The sequence below is a fragment of the Drosophila innubila genome, chromosome X (assembly GCF_004354385.1).
Source record: "Drosophila innubila isolate TH190305 chromosome X, UK_Dinn_1.0, whole genome shotgun sequence".
Lineage (NCBI taxonomy): Eukaryota > Metazoa > Arthropoda > Insecta > Diptera > Drosophilidae > Drosophila > Drosophila innubila.
Window position 1 is genome coordinate 13,027,059 of NC_047626.1, and position 17,950 is coordinate 13,045,008.

Genomic DNA, 17,950 nt, shown 5'->3' on the forward strand with positions numbered 1-17,950 from the left:
GCTGTTGGTGTTGCTGTTGCTGTTGGTGTTGCTGTTCCGTTTGCTGTTCAGCTGCAACATGTTCGGACGTTGAGCAGGATGTTGCTGCTGTAGTTGCTGCTGCTGCAGTGTTTGCAACACCAACAGCATCAGAAGCAGCAGCAACATCATGATTATTATCGTTATCGTTATCGTGATCGTGTTCATGATCGTGATCGCCATCGCGCTCGCCATGATGATGATAATGATGATGGTAATGATGATGATGATGATGATTATCATTCATAAATTGTTCTTTTTCATTGTTATTTCCGCTTTGGAAACCGGAATCGCAACCAAAACTCGAAGCATCGTCGGCATCGCCGTCGACGTCGGCGCCGGCGTCAACTTTAGCGACGACGACAACGTTGCTGCCGCTGCCGCTGCCAGCGTTGGTGCCGCTGCTGCTGCTGCTGCTGCCGCTGCCGCTGTTATTGTTATTTAGTGCAACATGCGGCAGGTTGCCATTGCTGTTGTTGCTGTTGTTATTATTGTTGCATTTCTTGAGCAACGTTTTGTTCAGCGGCGTTTTGATGATGGTCAATTTGCTGCTATTGCTGCTGCTGCTGCTGCGGTCAAGCTCTAGGCCGGCGTCCTTGTCAGCAACATTGTCGTTGTCATCGTCATCGTCTTCGTCATCGATGCTGCTGCTGCGACTGTTGTTGTTGTTGTTGTTGCTGCTTACGTTGCTGTGACCATTGATGGACCTCTGCTGATCCTCATGTATGTGCTGACCATTCTGTTTGGCTTCGACACTGGACGGCGTCAGAGATTTGCTTGATGTTGCTGTTGAGTTGGCATCTGCAACAGCAACTGACACAGCAGCAACATTGACAGCAGCCACCTTTGGCTCCAGGCTCAGCGGTTGATTGGCATTCATTTGGGTTGCTTTCGTTGATGTTGTTGTTGCTGTTGTTGTTGGCGTTGTTGCTGTTGTTGGTGTTGTTGTTGAGTTTGTGATTGTTGTGATTTGTTGATGTTGCACTTAGGTGGGCAAACACAGATGATGATCGGTGGCAATGGCAACGGCAACTGGGGCCATGCTGCCAATAGCAATGTCAATGACAATGGCAATGACAATGACAATGGCAATGACAATGGCAACCGTATGACGCATTCTTCCAATACATGAGTAGTTAATCTGAATTATGATATTCTTGATTTTTTATAGATTGCACTTTCAATTCCGACACACGCACACACACACACATATACAACAACAAGCGAGAGTTACACTCGTTACTCGTTAATTGTTACTCGTTACTCGTTAGAACTGATGAAGCGAATTGTAAAACAACAGAAAAAAACATGAGCAAAAAAAAACATACGTACACACACACACACACACACACACACAAATATGCTAAATTATCCTTGTTCTGATCGCTGATCATCGCTTTCTCTCGCTCTCTTTCGCGCTCTCTTTCACTCTCTGTGATATGCACGGAATGGAATGTGAAATGGATGCACTTGTTCTCGCTGTCAGTTGATCTCGTGTGTGTGTGTGTGTGTATATATATATATATAGAATATAGAATCTGGTCACATTTAACACATGAAACTTTAACAAACAAAAAAATAGATATAAAAATATGTACATACATATATCGTATATTATATAGTGTACTCTATATGATCACTTGATGCTGCGTAAATCCATTCACCGAATGACTGTTATTTATATTGTTGTTATTGTTGAAATTTAGAAACAACACACACACACACACACACACACTTGGGGGGAGCAGCGAGAATGCACATTTGTTGATTTGTATGTTTGTACGATATGTTTGCATGTATGTATGTATAATATTATGTTTTATTTCTGTTTTATATCCATTAATATATCTATTGTTTTTAAAAAATTAATTCCAGTTGATATGTAAATATTACAGGCAGGCCACATGAAAACAAGGCGCGAACGATATATTCGAATTGAACCGTTACGTGAAACAACAAAACCGTTTCGCATCCGAATTACCGAGCAACAGTAATAACAGTAACCGGGTATTCGCACTTGTCGACAACAAAATAACCAACTAATAACAAACAAAAATGATAAATAACAAACGAACAAACAAACAAAAAAAAAAAAAAAAAAAAACAATAAAACAACAAACAAACAAAAATATACAAATTAATATAGTCTCTTCCGTATGACAACACACAACAAACAGTGAAACAGCAGACAAGAGTCGCTTTCGCGCCGAGTGTTGTTTTCCTTGTTGTTGTTGTCGTTGTTGTTATTGTTGTTGCTGTTGTTGTTGCTGTTGTTGTTGTTATTATTGTCGTTGTCGCTTGGTTGTTTTGTTTGATGCTGCTCCGCGGCCAACGTGCGTACATTCGAACGAAATAAAGTGAAATGAAAGGAGTAAGCGAGCGAAAGAAAGCAAGCAGCAGCCACAAACAGTCTCAGCCCAGTCAGCCAGCGACGTCTGCGCTGGCGTCGCTGCTAACGTTGCTGGTTGCAGGCGGCGCGCTGTTGGAAACTAGCGCGCAACTATACAACTATTTCAAAGCGTCGCTGTCGCCGTCGCAGTCGCTTTTGCCGTCGCAGTCACCGCTGAAAGCCAAAGCCAACGATCGACGTCGTCACAGTCAGCAGCAGCAGCATTAGATAGCGGCAATAGCAACAACAACAACGACGACGACGACGAGGCAAAGCCAACGTCGACTGCAAACGAAAATGAAAACCAATAGACAAAAAGTAAAAAAGCACAACACAACACACACTCACACACACACACACACAGAAACACAGACAGCATGCATAGCGTAGTCATTGGCATCGATATAGGCACACAGACAAAGAGCAGGCGACGTCGACGTCATAGTTATGCTTTGCGGGCTGCTCGGCAACATTCGGCCAGTGTTCGGCTGCAGCACTAAGCGCTAGATAGATAAATAGAGAGAACCCAAGAGTGGGAGAGTGGAAGAGTGGGTGAGTGGGAGAGAAGGAGAGCAGGAGAGAGAACGAGAGTGGGCGCACAACAGAAGCTCACTCTAGCTTAATGGCAACTTGTATGTTATGTTATGTTATGCTATGTTATGCTAAGTTATGCTATGTTATGCTATGTTATATTATATGCATTGCAGTTGCATGCCGACAACTAACATTTCTATCGTCACCCGCCGCCCTTCCCCAGGAATAACTCCGTTTAGTTGCGTCTGGCGACAGTTTCAGTCGACGTCGACGTCAACGTCAACGTCGCTGCCGCACATGAAAATAGAAAATAGAAACACGAAAAACTCTGCTATAAACTTTGTGGGCTCTAGTTTGCCTTCCTCCCCGTGCTACCCATTATGCCATGTGCTTGTGCTTGGTATTTGTGTTGCATTTTAATTAAAACATGTAGCAGCTGAGAGTGTATGTGTGTGTGTGCGTGTGTGTGTGTGGACGTTGACCGGCTGCATGCCAGTGGGTCGCAATAGTTGCAGTAACAGGCAGCAAGCAAAGACAGGAAAAGCTTTTGCTTCATAATTTGAATTCGACTCCAAATGCAACTCCAACTTCGAGTCTGCTTCGGTTACGGACTCGAGTTCGAATTCGAGTTCGGGTATCCTCGCTCGGGCCACGTTCGTGTCGTCACTTACGTCAACAGGCTAGAAAGAGTGCGGCCGCGGAAGATTGCAGGCGCTTATGCAAAGGTTCAATGAAATGAAACATAAAACTGTGCCACCAGCGTGCGCGAGTGCAGCGACGCCAACGGCGACGTCAACGTCATCGTCGCTGCTGTTGCTGTTGCTGCTGCTGCCGCTGTCGTCGAATGAAAAGCTTTTGGCATGAGCGCAACGGCCATTAGAGAGTGACTGAAAGAGAGCGAAAGAGAGAGAGAGCGTTCACACAGTGGCGAGTGCTGCAAATGCTTCCTGGCTCTCTCGGCAATGCAAAGCCGAAATGCAGATGGAATCCCGTTGCTTGATCAGTGGGTGACACACACACACACACATATATATATATATATATATATATATATATATACATACAAACAGAAACTGGCATACACTCAAAGTATGTGCACTCATACACTCGCGCACAGTGACAGTGAGTAAAAGGTAAAAGTTAATTTGAAAAAGAGCACAAAAACATCGACGATTGCGCAACGGCGGCTGCGCAAGTGGAGCGCAACGGCAACGGCAACGTCGGTGGCAGCGGGCAGCGGGCAGCGTTAAGAAGCAGCAATGTCATGAATTGCGAAATGTTAATTGTACAGTAGGGTGCATCGATTTTTTTTTTTCACAAAAAAATGGTAACCCAAGCTCGTATTCTACGGTCATTTCTAAGATGTTTTCACCAAGTTCTAAAATCAATTCCACTTTTTGAGTTGAAAAATTAGGTGTGTTTAGTCTTTGCATGGAAGAAAATTATGTCTTAAGAACGATTGGTTCTTTGATTCTATGAAATTTTAATTTTAACACTAAAGATATGCTAATAACAACATGCTACATATTTAAAAATAAATAAATTTTTTAACTCGAAAACCCGAGACCAGTAATTAATTTTAAAACTATGGTTGCTTGGTGAAAACATCTTAGAATTGACCGCAGATTTCGCATTTGGGTTAACATTTTTCAATTTTTTGGGCCCATACAAATCGATGCACCCCACTGTACAGGCTAGAAGGGTTGCGGATGGCGGCTTTGGGGGTGGGTGATGAGGTGATTTAAGCAGACCAAATTGTTGCCCAAAAAAAATGTACATATGTATGTACGTAAGTAGAAAAAAAAGCAAACAAAAAATGTGTTGTGTGTGATTTTTGCAGAGCAACATTTAACATGTCTCTTACATTTCTCCACCTCCCCCAACTCCCACCACCCGCCACAAACATTGCCCCCCCTTTGAATGCCCTGCACGTTTGTACGTTTGCTTGTTTCTTCGTTCGTTGACCATTGTCTGAGCCACTTTCGATTTCAAATACATTGCACGCTGTTAGCAACAACAATGGTAACAACAGCAATAACAGTAATAATAACAACAACATCAAATTCAATATGTAATTGTTTGGCGCACATTTCATTTCCTTATTGCTCACTGACATTTTGCTTCACACAGTAACTCATACACACACACACACACATATACACATATACATGCAAAAATGGCTTACGACTTTATAATGAGCAAGCAACAACAATAACAACAACAGTAAAATGCGAGCAATACTTGAGCAAAAGCAAACGTGTCAAGTCTACTGTATATTGCATTTTCTGCTACTGCTGTTTTTGTTGGAGTTGTTGTTATTGCCGATTGTAACTTGTAACGCAGGAAGCTTAAAAGCCGCCTAAGCTTGTCTTTGGCTTTGGCGCGCACACACACACATAAATGCGCGCCAATTTGCTCTCAGCGCTCTCAACTCTCAGTGCTCTCAGGGCCATCAGCCGCTCTCTGCAGCCAGCTGACAGGCAGTTGTTGCTGCCCTGTCTGGCATATTGGCGTAAGTGAAAGTTTGTTGGGTTCTTTCCTTGTCCATGACACGGATCGCACTAAGCTAAAGAGAGCTGCAGCGAGAGAGCGCGAGCGAGAGCGAGCGAGGGAAAGATAATCATCAAGCATGCGCGGCCGCTTGACTAAACGAGATAGCATGCGGAAATATGCAACTGATTCAGAGTGATTTCAAATTGTGCGAGAGCTGTGTGTGTGTGCTTGTGTGAGAGAGAGCGAGAGTTGAAGAGAGCGCGTTTTGAGCGAGCTTTGTATGTTGGCATGTTTTTGTTTTTGTTTTTTGTAAGTCTGGCGATCGCCGACGCTACTCACCGGACCACAGCGCCGGGCCAGGCATAGTTGTAGGCGTTTGTCTCTGCTCTTTGTTGTTGTTGTTATTGCTGCTGCTGCTGTTGTTGTTGCTGTTGTTGCTGCTCTTTCTGCTGCTGACGTTGTGCTTTTGATCCTTTTGCGTTTTCAGCAATGCACTTGTTCTGCATTTAACGTCACTTGCACATATTTCAATCAATTCACATGAACAAAAAATTATGTTTATATCTTTGCTCGCTTTGAGTTTTGTTGTTAACGCGTACCGCGCGCTGACTGCGTTCGAGCCACAAGCGAACTGAAGTCAGTGCTCTGCTGTCGTTGACGCTGCTGCTGAGCTGCTGCTGCTGCCGCTGTCGCTGTCGCCTCTGCACTCGATGGCTGCTGTTGCAGTTGAAGCTCTGAAGCCAAAACAAAGTTATAGCCAAAGCCAAAGCCAACATGAACGTCAACGTCAACGACAACGCCAACGCCAACGCCAGCGTCAGCTGCGAAGTCAGCAGCAAAAAGTTTTCAGCATATGCGAAAATCACTTTGAGCTGCAGTTGTTGTGGTTGTTGTTGGTTGTTGTTGGTTGTTGTTGTCGCTGCTGTGCTACAAGTGCTTCAAGTAGAAGTTGTTCAAGTTGTTTTCGCTCTTTTTTTAAATTTTTTTTCTTTATTTTTTTTTTTGGTAATAAGTTGTTGTTTTCTTGGCTTCGTTACACATACGCAGCGTTGCACGCACTGTACGAATTTATGCCAAGCGGCTGCTGACCGACCGAGCGCTGCTGTTGCACGGCGGTCTGGCGGATATAACGGAAATGTGCAACTGGCAGCAACGGCAGCGAAATTGTCAAACGGTTGCAGCGACAGCAAACGAAACAGAAACCGAAACAGAAACAGAAACCGAAACTGAGACCAAAACTAGCGAGCGCCGCTGCACAATACAGCACAGAGCAGAGCAGAGCAGAACCCGAGCGGCGACGACGACGACGACGACGACGACGACGACGACGACGACGACGATGACGACGACGACGACGACGACGATGACGACGACGACGACGACGACGATGACGACGACAACGAAGCGCGTGGGGTTTTCCTTAGACCCAAAAGTTGCTGCTGCTGTTGCTGCTGCTGTTGTTGCAATTTAGCTAACTGCCTTTTGCCATTTGCTCTTGTTTGTTGGCTTCTAACGGCTTCGTCAAGTGCACTCTCGCTCTCTAACGCTATTGCTCTCTCTCTCTCTCTCTCTCGCTGTTGCTCTCTCCCATTCTAGCACTCACTGGTTCTCTCGTTTGGCTTTTGCTTGCATCATAGACATTCTGCACAATTGCAGTCGCTCCTCTCTCTCGCTCTCGCTCTCTCTCTCTCTCTCGACACTTGTCAACTTTTTGCAGAGCTCTTGCTTAATCAAAAGTTGCACGGACATGGGAACAGCGGCGTCCTTCCGCTACGTCCCTGCAAGAAGAGCGTTCCCCATGTTGCATTGCATTTGTAACATTCGCTGTTTGGGTCGCGAGTCAACCAACTTTAGAAGGTCATGTGGACTTAGTGCAGCCAAAATATCCTTGAATGATATTGGAAATGCACACACACACACACACACACACACACACATAAATGCATATATGTATGCATGTGTGGTAGTATATGCTTACCTAAAAGTCGCCTGGGAGCTGAGCCAATTGCCATCATTGCTTTCGTTGTTTGGCACCTTTTTGTTGTCATAGATACATCCACATACATATGTACATATGCATATAGTATGTATATGAATTATCCATGTAACATGACCAACTTTCGAAAATTACACACTTAAGGCAAACTTCTTACAACATTCGTATTAACGAACTGCAAGAGTGGAAAGTTCTCAATCAAATATATTTAATTTTTAATTGTATCTTTTGAATTGTAATTTATTTGTTTTTTTTTTAGTTTTCAATTTAGGTTTGCAAGCTGTTGTTAATTTAAAAGCTTGTAACTATTTTTTTTTATGTCAAATAACTTGCTCATAGTTTAGGTTAAAAAAATAAATAAAGTTTCCTTCTTGTCTGGACAATTGTTTTTTTTTTTCTATAAATTCCAATTACTCCATATTTCACTATATATACATTATTAAAATGCCTCGACTCGAAAGTGATATTTTATATCAATTATATTAATAATTAACTTTTGTTTAAATTTAATATAAATATTGAACAATTACTTTTTGAAAGAGAGACAATTATGATTTACCATAAGTGTTAAGTCTGACAAATTTGTATTATTCAATTATTTTTGTTAATGGTTAATGCTTTTTGTAAAGTAAATGTCTACCTTAAATTAAAAAAAACACAAATGATAAATTTTAACAATTATTCTTTATACAAAGTAATCTTTCAGCATGAAAAAATAATGTTATTTCGTTAACATTCTGTGTGTTGGGTTAGGGAAGTCTAAGCTTAGTATATTTATGAGATGACTTTAAATTTGTTTATACTTCTTAATTTCATATTTATTTTTATTTTAAAAATCAACTGTAGAATCATTTAAATATGATAAATAAAAGCTAATTTTTTTTTATTAATAATAATATTATTACTCAATTTAAAGTAATTTGATGCTGTCAACAAATTCTCAATAATTATGCAGATTATTATTAATATTCCAATAAAATAGTGATAATCGAAATGTCAGCTCGATTAAACAATTTCAATACGCATCCCATACAAAAGTTGAACGTAACCAATTTGTTGTTATCAATTCTCTCGACTCATTAGATCTATTATAATACTACACACATACAGATACACGGATACACGCACACATAGAAATGTAGACAGAGCTAGAAGTAGAGAGACATCATAAATATTTACATACTCTATAAAATGCATACAAGTTGCAGTTGCACTCTAATTGCCAGTCATGAGGTTCAACAACTTTCACACAAAAATCCTTGAACGCCATTTGCATAAAAACCCCAACAGCCAGCTGAACAACAACAACAACAACAACAGCAACAATAATAGTAGGCTGACAGAATAACAACAATAACATTAGCAACAACAACAGCAACAACACAGCAACAGCAGCAGCAAAACAGCAGCAATAACAACAAGATTACGTATACGCCACCATTGCAACAGACGTTGTCGGGGTAGCTGGGAGTATTGCGGTATGGGGTGTGGTGTGTGGTGTGTGGTGTGAGGTGTATGGTGTGCCGCTTTGTAGAATGTGGTAGAAGAAAAACCGACTTAACGGCACTTTTGTTGTTGTTGTTGCCCAAAATTCGATCAAATTGGCGTTTTGGGTTTTTGTGGCTCCAAACAAATGTCAAGTGGAAAAGCATAAAAAGGGTAGCAACAGAAGGGGACAGGGGAAGAGAAAAAAAGGCGACAGTCGACAGTCGACATTCGACCACAAAAACGACCCGAAACTCAAAATCGAAATCGAAATCGAATTCGCAATTCGCAATTCGAATTGAAGTCACAGACGAGTGTGAGAGAAGCCCATGACTCTGAGGTGTACGAGTTTTGTAGTAAAGTGCAAAATGCTGACACTTTATTATTGTTGTTGTTGTTATTATTATTGTGATTGTTATTGTTATTGTTATTATTGTTTTGTGAGCCACTCGCGTAATGTTTCTGGGTCACAGATATTTGTACATAAGACACACACAAACACACACACACACACACACACATTGCTGTTGCATGTTTATGGATATGAACATACAAAGTACAGTGGAAACTATAAAACTTCAATAGATCGTAGAGAGTGCTAAATATATTTCTCTGTCTCATTTGAGCAGCATAATTTATATGTGAGTATACAGGTATGTATATACGTGTATACTATTGAATAATTCCGGAACCGTTACTGAAATCTTTAATCGAAATTAAACGGAACCAGAACCGAAATAAATTCTATTTTTAACAACTGCAAGTCGAAACGTTACTAGAATGGTTTTAATAACTTTTTTTTTAAAATTATTTGTTGTTATATTGATTCGAAAAAATATTTAAATATAATTTAAGTTGGGGTTTTCTCGATAGTAATCATACATATGTACGTACATATATGTTAATATAATTTTTTGGTTTTATATAATTATTAAAAATGTTATTGTTGTACCGGAACCGAAATAAAACATTTTAGAATGTACCAAAAGCGAAACCGGAAGCGATATTTATTTCAATTTGGTTCCCTAATATATTCAATCTTTAAATTTCAAAACTATAATGGACTCTTTTCTGATCCTAAAAAAAATTAATCTTAGCATGTAGTTTGAGAGCTGAAACCAGCCAATTTGGAATGTTATTAGAATTCCAAATATTTGTTAAAAAATTACAAAACTAAAATCAAAAGAATTTAAAGAAATCGGTATAAACTAGAAAATGCAAATAAGAAAGCACTCCGAGTACAAAAAATTAGGAAAAAATCTAGTTAATTTATATTAGAAAAAAAGGCATTGATTTAATTGACTCCAAATGAATTTTCTTTTCAAATTAGCAGAATATTTGTATTTTCATTTCATTGATCGAATCCTGTTTTAATAGATGCGAACATAATGTTTGATTTTCTTCAATGAACAATTATAAAAATGCTATCGATTATGTAATATCATATTTTTCTGCTTGAAGTTCATTTTAATAATTTTAGGATATCAATGTAGATGTAGAATAACAATCAAATTGACTCATTGCATATGGTTGACACAGAAACTATGATAATAAGGAGTAGCTGTATTCTAAAGTGTATATCGTAAATTTACTGATGTGCTTTACATACCTTATAAAACGAAAGTCCAACGCTGCAAAAGAAATGCCTGCGTCATTCCCTCTAAGAACTGCAAGTAAAATAAGTTGAAATAGTTGACGTTAGAATAAAGTTAATTGCATGATATTGTTTGATTGGTTTATATATTTACTATGTACATATGTAGACCAAAACTAGTTAGGTTATGTTTGATGACATTTTGCAATGCATTTTGGATATTCTATCGGGGTTCTTCAAATAAATATATCATTTCGAATTTGGGTGACCATTTGGCTTGTCTTGCTCCATATTCTTATCTCCGATTTCTGTGACGTTGGGCGGGGAAGACCAAGAGCCCCATTGGGTGGGGGGAGGTGGTGTGAGGGTTGTTTCAGGTAGTGCTAGCAGCTATCAAGTTTCCCCGCTACTATTGGTGTGTTTCTTTTTCTTTTTTTTTTTGTTGCTGCTTTGCTGCGCTTTTCTAAATTCGAATTCGAGTTCTCGTTTGGCGTTTTTTCATTTTTAGGTCAATTTTGACAGTTGCGTCGACAGTCGGACACTAAATGACAGCTAACAACAACAACTGCAGCAGCAGCAATATGAAATCCATAAAGACTAAGATCGATTCCCCCTCCCAACGAATAAGAACAAGAACAAGAACAAGAACTACAACAACATAATCATCATCTCATCAGCATTGACAGGCGACGGGCGCTGGGCCAAGAACTTGAAATTGTATGTGTGTGTGTGTAGGTGTGTGTGTGTGTAGGTGTGTGTGTGTGTAGGTGTGTGTGTGTGTGTAGGTGTTTGGGTGGATGTGCAACTGACAGCTGCTGTTGAACAGATTGATGTGAGGTAGCAAATGCTACACTTGAATACTTCGACTTATCTCCAAGGAAAACGAAACACTTCAATAAGACACTGAGAGAAAAAACTAAAGCTCATTAATATCATAGAAAATATAGAACATAGCAGAACATAGCGACACCCAAAAAGCATTAATTCGCTAAACTGCTGTTTTACTTGTCCGATCTTGATGAGATTCAGTGGGATAATGGATAATAATAATGTATAAAATTACCATAAAAAATGTATAATCTTAAAATTTTTAGGTGTGGTGGATTTGCGGGGGCGTGGCTTAAATTTGAAACAAATTTGATCTGCGTGGGGTATATAGAAGTCTGTGAGTGAAAATTCGGTAACTCTATCTCTTATAGTCGCTGAGATCCTTTTGTTCATACAGACGGACAGACAGACAGACGGACAGACAGACAGACGGACAGACAGACAGACGGACAGACGGACAGACACTCATGGCTATATCGACTCGGCTGTTGATGCTGATCAAGAATATATATACTTTATCAGGTCGGAGATGCCTCCTTCTCCCTGTTACATACATTCCAACGAACACAATTTACCCTTTTACTTATTTTTTAAATAAAAGGTAAATTTAAAAAAAAAAAAAAACAATAAATAAAATATGTAAATTTGACCAACTCTATAAGATGTAATTTATATAAAGAAAATTTACATATATTACGAACTTGAAGTTGAATCTTTACTTAATGTAGGGTACATATAATAGCCAATATAATATCTCTAGTTGAGACTGAAGATCCTTAATGAAAGATTTGTATCCACAGTTAAGAATAAGCTAAAGTTGAGTCTAGTCAAGTCTATATGGGAATTATATTAAATCTATAAGTAAGTAGTCGAATATGATATATCTAGATAAAGCTAAAACGAAGATCTAGAAAGTCAATGTATGAATTATATTCAATTGAAAATCGATCATAACCATTTGCAGTTCGAATAAGATAATTTTTCTCAGTGCATGTGAGCAGCCTATGTATAGGGCGGTATTTGTGTTTGCTAGTGACCTATATCCCGCGCACCGAGAGACAAAATACTTAGAAGAGAAAGAGAGGGAGAGAGAGAGGGAGAGGCAAACAATGGGTAGCACTAATTACCAAAGGTACCTTATGAGAAATGGAATGATCTACGTATGGCTAAGTCGACTGTTTGCTCATTTTGGTATATGGAAATGTTTCTAGACATAAATACACACAACATATGTGTGTTATCTGTGTTGGGTGTGCGTGTGTGTGCGTGTGTGTGTGTGCGAGTGTGTGGGGCACCTTCAACACATCCCTGGACGCGTATCAAGTTGAAGGTTTATTTTTGTTTACAATCATTTTCGACACAATGTTGGGGAACAACAATAACAACAACAACAGCCACTACCCCAACATAGATACCCCTCTCTATCTGCACACTTTGCCGCGTATCTCCACAAATCTTCCCCCTACCCCCTACCCCTGCCCCCGTGGCGAATGCCATCCGCCCACACATCCAACAAGTAGGTCGCCATCGTCATCCGCAATGTTTCGAAATAGAGAGAGAGAAAGAGAGAGAGAGAGAGAGAAAAAGAAAAATGTGTTTGCCTTGTTTTTTTTTTTCTATTTCTATTTCTATTTATTTTTTCTTCTTTCTATTTTTTATTTGGTGCGTTTTTTACGAGTGTTTTTTTTATCTTATCGCCAGTCATCAAGTCGAAATTTCTTATTCGTTTTTGTTGTTGTACTCTTTTCTTCTTTCGCCCATTCTTTCTTTCTTTCGATCACTCTGGGTTTCTTTGGGTTCTAAATCAACAAACAGCAACAACAAATTTAAACAAATTTTTAACAATTTTTGTTCGCTCTTCCTCTCTCTCTCCCTCTCTTTCTCTGAGCATTTGTGTGCGTGTATTTGTTCATATTCTTCGTAGCCGGCATAAGGCAATCGCAACAACAATAAGAACAACAAACAAACATACATAAATTGCTTGCGGCATCTGCGTTCTTTTTATGCCCTACAGTGGCACGATCTGTTGGCTGAGGCAGACGCAGCCGGCAAATGCATATGCCTCGGTGTAGGGCATCCAACGAAATGAAATACATAATTTTTGTTCAAAGATAAAAAATAAGAATATAAGATGAAACCATTTGAAATCTGGGTCAAACTATTTTACGTACGGAATATATTCCGCTGTCTATCTTTCTCTTTCTCGCTCCCCCGCGTTCTCTCCCTCTCTCATGTACTCTATGTGTTTTTTTTTTTCTATTTGCTCTTGCTTTCTTTTGGACGAACAATAATAACAATAACAATATCAAACAAGCAAACAAACAAAGAAGCAAACAAACATAAATATGATCTAACTAGAGATCCTTTGTTTTACTTTTCGCATATAATACAATATATGCACAGTGAGTACATAGATATCTATCAAGTGTCAGAATTGGCCCACAAAATTTTAAGTTAAGTTGTCACGATAATGGGAATAGCACACACACACACACACACACAAGTCCCACTAGATGAACGTAATTCCCATTAGAATTCCCACTGCTCTAAATTACTTAGTTTTTCAATTTGATTTCAAAACAAGCTTAATAAAAAAAAATCGAGACATTGATGAATAGATTTTCCCAAATTAATCTGCAAATACTTTAGTTCGATTATAATTAAATTTTTAAGAGTTGTTAAAGAGACCAGAAAACAAAATAACAGATTTTTTCCACATGTCTACAATTTAATTTTGTAAAAAATATTTTTATAGTTCCAAAAAGTGGCTAAGATAAATTTTCTTAAAAGTTTAACAGCAAAATTATTTATTTGTATAATTTATACAAAAAATAAACTGATATTAAGTAAATTTGATGACTTGTATTCGTGTTTTAAATGAAATTAGTTTTAATGTGTAAATAAAAAAAAAATTAATGCTATTAATAGCAATTAGTGTAGACTTAAGTAACTGTTATTTGATTGTAAAAATTAAAAAAAAAACACACACACATTCTAAACACACACCATTCCACGTAAGAAACAATAACACCAGTTGTAAAAAAAAAAAAAAAAATACTGTAGTAGTCGATAATTTACGATCATGATCAATTATATGATCATCGTCAATCGTCAATCGGCAAACAGCAAAACAGCGATCCGGCAATCTGGCGATGGTTTTTAGCTCAGCGACAACGGAGCGTATGCGCAATGTGCCACTCACTCAAGGATAACTGCTACGATCTCTGCTCCGATCGCAGCATCGATCGTAGGTGCTGTTGTTATGATATATGCGCAAAGAATGCGCCATAAAAAAAAAGTGCAATTGAATGTCGGCGATCGTGGGAGAGCGAGAGAGAGAGCGAGAGAGAGAGAGAGACAACGAGCGATGCCGATGCCGATGTCGGTGACAACACGCTTACGGTGATGTCGGCGGTGTTAGCGGTTGGGGCCCAGACTAATGCTAATGCAATTAACGGTATTTTATGCTAATTTCAACATTGAACTTAACATCAAATCGTAAAACGCAGACGCCGGACGTTCTAAAGACTCAGACAGTGAGTTAGAACGAGTTGTTGTTGTTGTTGTTCTTGCTGTTGCTGTAGCTGTCATTGTTGTTGTTGCTCTTACGGATCGGCGACAGTTAGTGGGAAATTGATATTTATGTAAAGAATGTAAAACATGCGAAACAGAAATCAAACAAAAGTAAAGTTTAAATCTGTCACTCAATTATACATAGGGTCACACTGATTACACATAAAAAGGTACACACTTTTAGGACAGCACTTATAACACTTATAGTAAAATCAAAAAACAAAAAAAGACTCCAAAAATTTGCACAGATTATTGATAAGAACATTAGAACACATTTATAAATCTTGCAGTCAATTTGAAGTAGGTTAGAATTGCAGGAAATCACTGTTTTCGTAAATATTGAACATTTTTAAGCACGTTAGGCCAGAATTACCCAGTTTATAGGAATAAAAACAAATATAATTGTTATTTTTAGAGCTTCTGATGGTAAAACCCTCGTAGAACTGAGTTTACGCATGTCATTAATTTTTCAGATCTGGAATCGTGGGAACAATCTTAACTGTCACATAAAAAGGAACTCCAATTGTGCTTATGATTTTACAAGCAACATGAAACATTTTATTTATCAGTTTTAAGATTATTATAATAACATTGTCGTCCAAATTTATTTTTTCCAACCTTTTTATACTTTTGAAATTATATTTTTAGACCTTTTACTTGAAAACTTAGTACAAAGAGTCTATTAAGTTTTTCTATGATGTAAGTAGCAAACAAAAAATTATATTTTCCATATACCGATAGAATGTTGTCCCGGATGTTTAAAGTATTTAGTTTTTCAATAAAACACCCAACTACGACTTAGCTATAGAATCTTTATGTAGTGTAGATAAAAAGAATAAAAAATGTCAACACTTTTACCATGTGAGTATCCTTTCTATCCAAAATCGTATTAAATGTATGCTTATGTCATTATGTTTCTATAAATATTATTCTATAAATACTGTTGTTTGATTTAGGTTTTTAATAAAACACTCAACTTTTTATCGATAAAATATATAAACAATTAATCATTTTCGAGAGTAGAAAATTAGTTATATTATATGTTATTATGCTTACGGATACTTAGAAATAAAATCTATGAATTTGGCAGCTTGATGTGATGATAAATGGTGAACAGTGTAATTTTTTTTTTTTTTGGTTTCCTTCTAAATTTCATCCATTTCCTCTTTTTGCTCTGGTGGAACACAGAGTTGTTGTGTGCTAGTTGTGAACTTTACATTTTGGCAAGGACATTTACAACCACTACAACGCTGGTTGTGACAAAGACAGAGAAGGCGTCAGAGCAGTGTGATAGAGAAAGAGATGGAGACAAATTGTGACTGAAACTGGGTTTGGGGTTGGGTTTGGGGTCGGGGCCGTGTACAGAATCCGTTGAAATTCATAGATTGAACTTGCACTTGGGCGCAAAATACACACACACACAGAGACACAGAGACACAGACACAAACAGTTGCATTGTGCTGGTCAGGAAGAGGGGTGGGGAAGGGGGAAGGGGTGTTTGCAGCGCTGCTGCACACAGCGAACAGGACGAGGACAAACCTAAAATGCTGATGGTAGGTCAGGAGCAGCTGCCGCGGCAAAAGCTTTCCCCAGCACTGACCTGCCACACGTTGCCAAACGTTGTCCGTGCGTCGCGCTTCTATTGATATATATACATATATATATATATATACATATGCATGTGGCACGTACTGCGCAGGAGCTACCCTCCCCTAACCCTACTCCTATTCATTTTACCATATTCTGTGTTTATGCGTAAACAAAAATTATTATAAATTTGACCAGCATATAAAATTTATATGAATAAAATATGTTGCAAGGTAGACAACTTAACCATGTTCCTTTTAAGGCTGCAAGCCGTTCTTGAACCGAAACTCACAGCATTAGAATACCTGTTAATATTTATAACGAATCAAAATCCTTTCATAAAAAAAAGGTTCGATTCGGAAAATAATCATTACATAAATTGCTTGCTTTTTTATTTTGCGGCATTTCTTGAGACTAAAAATCATAAGATAAACTAAAGATTTCAAAGAGAAATGCCTTTGAAAACGAAAGATCAAAATTTAGTTGTTCCTTAACTATCAAGGATTTAATTTTTTCGAACTTATTTTTAAAATCACAAAAATTGACTGTCACAAATTTATATTCAATTTAAGCATAACTAATAATTTTGTGTTTTAATAGTCTTATGACTAGTCTTTAATAGTCTTAAAAATCATAAGATAAACTATAGATTTCAATGAGAAATGCCTTTGAAAACGAAAGATCAAAATTTAGTTGTTCCATAACTATCAAGGATTTAATTTTTTCGAACTTATTTTTAAAATCACAAAAATCAACTGTCACAAATTTATATTCAATTTAAGCATAATTAATAATTTTGTGTTTTAATATTCTTATAAGTTTTCATGAAATTTTAAAAGCAAGCTAATTTAATAAATTGTAAACTTTTAGCAATCTTTTAACAATTTATTTAGGAACAGTGACAATTTTTCGTAGTTTTAGAAATTTACCACTTTGATTTGCGTATGTGCAACAATTTAACAACTTTCTGCAATTAAATTTGTGAATCGCGAATTTCATAGCATAAACATTGAGTATTTGTGTGTGTGCGTGTGTGTGTGTGTGTGTGTGTGTGTGTGTTTGTGTGTTTTTTGCAGCAATTTCCAAGGCAACGTGAATCGAAAGTTCAACGTACCGCTGCACAACGGGACGATGAGTCCAAGGACATTTATACAGAAGGCAATAAGGTACAGAGATGAGGCAATGTTGCCTGCCACTCGTCGCGTTGCATGCACAGGCGCTCAGTGTGGCATTTCGCATGATTTGAGGCATAACCGCAAATCGCAGTCAAACAATTGTTATGACTATGTTGAGTCCATAACTGTGCCACGACTGCCTCCAAATGGCATTGACAACGACAGGAGTAGAAGGACCAGCTGGGTTGCAATTTGTTGCAAGTTATGCTACATGTATTGGTGCCTTCGTGTTCAACAGGCGACCTCTGATCTCTTCCTGATTTCCAATGCTTTCTTCC

General features: G+C 38.3%; 1 protein-coding gene across 1 annotated transcript in view; it reads right to left on the reverse strand.

The window, feature by feature from the left end:
• Positions 1-217: 217 nt before the first annotated feature.
• LOC117786620 (phosphatidylinositol 3-kinase 2-like) overlaps positions 218-17,950 on the reverse strand; it is a gene marked incomplete at both ends in the record, with an annotated part of 52,471 nt that continues 34,738 nt past the window's right edge. The window contains 3 exons of the mRNA XM_034624961.1: positions 218-562; positions 704-911; positions 10,525-10,582. Coding sequence (XP_034480852.1) covers positions 218-562; positions 704-911; positions 10,525-10,582 — 611 coding nt within the window. The remainder of the gene's footprint in view (positions 563-703; positions 912-10,524; positions 10,583-17,950) is intronic.